The 5,721-nt window shown below is 37.5% G+C and overlaps 2 protein-coding genes across 4 annotated transcripts in view; both read right to left on the reverse strand.

The window, feature by feature from the left end:
* LOC106874286 (toll-interacting protein) overlaps positions 1-5,721 on the reverse strand; it is a 271,164-nt gene that overhangs the window by 135,009 nt on the left and 130,434 nt on the right. The window lies entirely within an intron of this gene.
* Positions 1-5,721, reverse strand: part of LOC106874287 (EF-hand calcium-binding domain-containing protein 6) — a 300,872-nt gene that overhangs the window by 73,363 nt on the left and 221,788 nt on the right. For all 3 annotated transcript variants that reach the window (XM_052975711.1, XM_052975710.1, XM_052975709.1), the window contains exon 16: positions 3,342-3,491. In XM_052975711.1, coding sequence (XP_052831671.1) covers positions 3,342-3,491 — 150 coding nt within the window. The remainder of the gene's footprint in view (positions 1-3,341; positions 3,492-5,721) is intronic.

Below are 5,721 nucleotides of genomic sequence, written 5' to 3' on the forward strand. Positions count from 1 at the left end.
AATCACTCGTCATATCGCAGTTCACCTATTGCGCCCTCAATACATCGCAGATTTTTCTGGCTAATATATGTAGATTTATATCACAGACTCCTCAGTATACTGCAGGTTTCTGTGGCTGATAGGTATTCATATTTTTTTAGATCTTAATTATTTCTGTGGTAAAATTAGCATTTTCATGCCTAAAAGTTAATAAATTAATAAATAAAAATACAATACAGTACTGCACTGCATAACACATTAATTAAAATATGTTAAAAGTAAATACATAATGTACCATAGATGAGTAAACAAAGAATCGCACATACTGTATGGGAAACAAAACTTGGGAGGCGAGTGTGTGGTGTTGTTTTGCATTTAAAATAATAAAAAAATACAGTACAGTACTGTTTCTACTTTGTGGATTTTCACTTATTGTGGGGTGTTTTGGAATGTAACATCCACGATAGTCGAGGGATTATTGTATACACATGCACACACACATGTATATATGCACATATATATAAAACCGTGTGTGTGTGTATACACACACACACACACACACACACATGTATATATGCACATACATATAAACATGTGTGTGTATATATATATATATACATACACACACACATAGACATCACCAATTTATAAGTATAAGCATGGGGTGTATATGTCAATACATTGAAGTTAAAGAAAGTACAACTATTGGAAGAGAGACTTGTATTGGAAGCAGGTGTCGAGGGAAATTAGTTTCTGAAAGATTTTACCATCTGCATTCTGACATTCACTGAAATTATGACTGCAACAACTCAACAAAAGAGAAATTGAGAAACTTGTGTGATTCCAAAGAATATTTGAAAAGATGGCTTTCGGGAAAATGATCACCAATCAAAAGTAACCTTATTTAGTGATCAAGAATATTAGAATTCACACCTCTTGAATATATCGAAACAACATTAAGATATACAAATCCATAATTAGCATCACGTGACTTTCTGTATATGTAATTGTTACTTAACCATTTTCCAAGTAAAATAGCTGCTGGATATATGTTATAACCATTCCTTAATAATTCCTGCGATCAATTGTACAAATGGTTCTTAAATGGGGAGCTGCGATGCACTATGAATTACAAGTAGTGTTTAGATGCACTAGGGACTTTCAAAAGTAATACTGAAGGCTTTAAAATAGATCAGTACTAAGAGTCTTGTAAAATATGTTATTCATAATTTTGTTACACATGAAATTGCGATGGGGAGTGGAACATCCAACATTTTGGTCAGAATCCTTCTTCAGAGTAAAGATGATTGGAGGGAAATAAAAGAAAGACATTGACTATGTTTGAGAAACTGGCTGCAACTGATGGGGAACAGTTGACAACAAAAATTTGTACCGCCTGACTGGCCTTCGTGTGGGTGACACGTAAAAACACCCACTACACTCTGAGTGGTTGGCGTTAGGAAGGGCATCCAGCTGTAGAAACTCTGCCAAATCAGATTGGAGCCTGGTGTAGCTATCTGGTTTCACCAGTCCTCAGTCAAATCGTCCAACCCATGCTAGCATGGAAAGCGGACGTTAAACGATGATGATGATGATGTAGAAGGAAGTAGTTGTTGTAGAGAGAAACTAGGTGAGATGAGGAGATGGAAAGAGAAATGAAAAGAAGTGGGTAAGGGTAAGTTGAGAGAACAACTGAGGTAAGGAGTTAGCTGAAGGATATTATTAGCAGTAATATGCAACGGAGGTGATGTAAGTATTTGCCACCTCTGCTCAACCTTTCAGAGATAGCTTCCTCTCAACCTATTTTTGAATGAGATTGGCCACACTGCTCATCACCTCATCTCAGTTCTTCTCCACCTGGAAGTCCAGGCTAAATCAGACCCCAACCAATTTAACCAGTCCCGACATCCAACATTCCATGACATTGGATGGCATGAACCTGCTTCTCCAGGTGCCAAACTGCAGACCTACTGACTTTTCTTGGTTAATTTTTGCACCTGTAACTGCCTCATATCCTTTTAGAACAGTACCTGGTGTTTAACACTATGACAGTGACATCATCTGCAGATCCCAACATGGTTCTCCCACATCTTAGTTCATGCAGGATAACTCTCAACACCTCCAATTTTTGCACTGGTGACCCTTGAACCAGTACATACAAAAGAGGCAAGAGTGGAACTGTAAGGAACTTTTGTTAATTCCTACCAAATAATTGAACCTCATCAAAACTTACCACAAGATTCTATTCAATTTATAATACACAACTGTTCTATTTATAATAAATATAAAAAAAATATGTATGTTACTTCCTCTCCATCTTTCACCAAAACCAAACAGAAAGCAGTGGGCAGTAGACTTAATCTTTCATTTGAATTAAGGTCACCAGCCATGATATCCATGGCTGTGTGGTGCGACCCTCACACCAGCATGGAAAATGAACGTTAAAGGATGATGATGTGACTTAGAAGAAACATGATTGATAAAAAGCAAAACTAGTGAAGGAAGCAAAGGAAGAGCAAAGAGGGAAAAAAAAAAAAAAAAAAAGAGAGAACAAGGACAGAGAAAAAGATAAAGGAAAAATAGTAACAGATGTTAGGAAAGGAACTACAATGAATCATACTGTATCCATAATTGTTCCTCTGTAGACTAAATGCTGCTTTATTTATTGATATCAGGAAGATTTGAATTCAAAGCAATTTCAAGGGAGGGATTTAGTTCATTACTGCGATCCCAGTGTTCAATTTCTGGGTGAGATTGGCCACACTGCCCATCACCTCATCCCAGTTCTTCTTCATTTTATCAACCCTCAAAGGACAAAAGGCAAAGTTGACCTCAACAGTATTTGAGCTTAGAACATAAAACGTCAGAAGAAATGTCACTAAGCATTTTGTCTTGCCCAGCTCCCTGCCTTATAGCAGTCTTTAATGAAGTCCTCTATACAGCTAGCATTCAGTTTGAGGATAATATTCTCTCTGGATTCTGAAAAAAGGATGTGGACACTGTATTTCTTCTTCTAATTGAGTCATGTGACCAAAAAAAAAAAGATGGTGCTTTTGTCATGTGACTTCAAAAGTCAAGTGGCTAAGTTAGACCTCCATGACTTAAAAACACAAATATGAGTAAAAAAAAATCATGACTTAATTAGAGTCATGTGACTTAAAAACATGAGTGGAAAAATACAAAATAAGTGAAGGGAACAAAGGGAGAGCAACAAATAAAGACTACAACAAAGAGGGAACAAGAAAGGAAGAAAACATAAAGGAAAGATGATAAGAGATGTTTGGAAAGGAACTACAATGAATGAGAGCAAGAGGAGAGGTTGAGTTAAATTAAGTGAAAATATGCTTATACAGCTGACACACCTGGCGGTATCCTGGCTTTGGTGAGTAAGTAGAACGCTCATCATCTGGCATCTCTTTCTCTGTAGTGGTAAGGTTGTCAATGTTTAAGAATTCCTGGAACATCACATTTCCAAATTTGTTCAGTGGAATTATAGGCCATAGTGTAGTAAACTGGAAAACAGAAAGGGAATGAATGAATGAATATGGGTGTGTGTGTATGTGTGTGTGTGTGTGTGTGTGTGTGTGTGTGTGTGTGTGTGTGTGTGTGTGTGTGCTCTCTTCTGTTTTTAATTATTTAAATTCTTTCTCTGAGGAAAAAGATGGTTTCTAACAAAGATACAAAGCCACACACACACACACATATATATATTATATTATATTATACTAGCTGGCCCTGTGCCATCAAAAATGACAGTTAACCCATAAACTGCGATAGGCCACCTCAGTGGCCAACGCGACAGTGCGACAGGCCACGTGTGTGGCCATGGAAGTAGGGCATGATCTCACCTAATTTTGATGACGTATAATGTATGCACACAATACCCTTTCACCCCAGAAACAGTGTAGTCAATCACAGAAGGTGTTAAGGAACACTGAGTATTTTTTTCGAGAGATAGATCGATGTTGACCTTTACCCAAAATAGGCTCAGGAGTTCGTGTTACATACAGCAAAATCCCAGCAGTTTATGGGTTAATTGTAGTATTTTATATATAAATAAGGTACAAACCAAGTTTTTAGTTTGATAATTCTTTTATTACCAAATTTTTCTGTGAAAAATCGATCCACAATTAACATCTCTTGACTGCTTGTTTCCTCCAAAAGAATTTTTATGTTTTCCTTCCTTCTTGTATGACTTGAGGCCACATAAAGCTGGCTGTAACTAAATATGGCAGCTGGCAGGTAAATACCAACTTTTTCCTCTCCTTTTAACTGCACTCTCCATTACTGAAACCAACCTAAACTCATACGACTTAAAGTCACAAAAAGAAGTCTGTGACTTATAGTTGATGTTGTAAAAACTCCCTATTCAAAATTTATTACATAAATTTCTTAATATAAATAAATTAGGCACATGTATGAACTGCTAAACGTGTATTTATAATATACTTTTCAAACGAGTCATTTTATATTCTTGATACATTCAGGCAATAATTATAACACAAAGAGACCCAAACAAAGCTGTATTAATATAACAGGCTTCTTTCAGTTTTTGTCAACCAAAATCTACTCAGAAGACCTTGGTTGGCTCAGGGTTATAATAAAAGAAACTTGCCTAAGGTTCCACGCATTGAGACTGAATGTGCCTGGAGCCATGTAGTTGGGAAGCAAACTTCTTATTATACAACCATACCTGTATGTGTGTGTGTGTGTGTGTGTGAATATATATGGAATAGAAACTTGGGAAATGTAGAGAGTAATAGAAAAGAAGATTGATGTTTCTTGGGTGGGGTATTTTCATAGATTTGTGAGAATAAGCTGGAAAGATGGGATAACAAATGCTTCAGTAATAGAAAGTCCAAAGATATTGATTGTTGAAAATCAAGGCCTCAAAGTTATCATACTTTAGACATATGATGTACCATGAGTCATTGCCCAAAGCCATCTTGACAGGAATTCTGGAAGAGAAGAGAGCAAGAGGATATCAAAAACATTTGTGAACTGACAATATCAAACAATGGAGTGGGAACAAGAGCCTGGCTGATTATATGCATGCAGCATATCACAGAGTTTAATTGGAGAGGCTTAACAAAGAGAAGGCACCTGGCTGATAGTTGATGTTGGCATGTGTATGTGTGAGTACACACACATGCATGCATGCATCACCGTTGTTTAACATCCTCCTCCTTCCTGGCATGATTTCTACAGCCTGATGCCCTTCTTAGTACCAACCATTTTAAAAGAGAAAACTGGATGCTTTTTTTATCAGGCATCAGCAGCAGTGAGGTCAGTCACCAAGTAACTTGCAAGACAAGACTCCTTGACTGAAAGGAGGGGTAGTGCTGAGAAAGATAGCTTTGTACCAGTGATGAGAGGATTGAACAGAATGACAGAAATAGATGTCTTGAAGGTGGCGAGCTGGCAGAACCGTTAGCACGCCGGGCGAAATGCTTAACGGTATTTCTTCTGCCGCTACGTTCTGAGTTCAAATTCCGCCGAGGTCGACTTTGCCTTTCATCCTTTCGGGGTCGATTAAATAAGTACCAGTTACTCACTGGGGTCAATCTAATCAACTTAATCTGTTCGTCTATCCTTGTTTGTCCCCTCTGTGTGTAGCCCCTTGTGAGCAGTAAAGAAATAAGAAATAGATGTCTTGCAGTACAGGAAACGAGAGAGAGAGAGAGAGAGAGAGAGAGAGAAGGAGAGAGAGAGAGATCAGCCTTGTAAGTGGATTTGATAGAT

Source organism: Octopus bimaculoides, chromosome 22 (genome assembly GCF_001194135.2).
Source record: "Octopus bimaculoides isolate UCB-OBI-ISO-001 chromosome 22, ASM119413v2, whole genome shotgun sequence".
NCBI classification, from domain to species: Eukaryota; Metazoa; Mollusca; class Cephalopoda; order Octopoda; family Octopodidae; genus Octopus; species Octopus bimaculoides.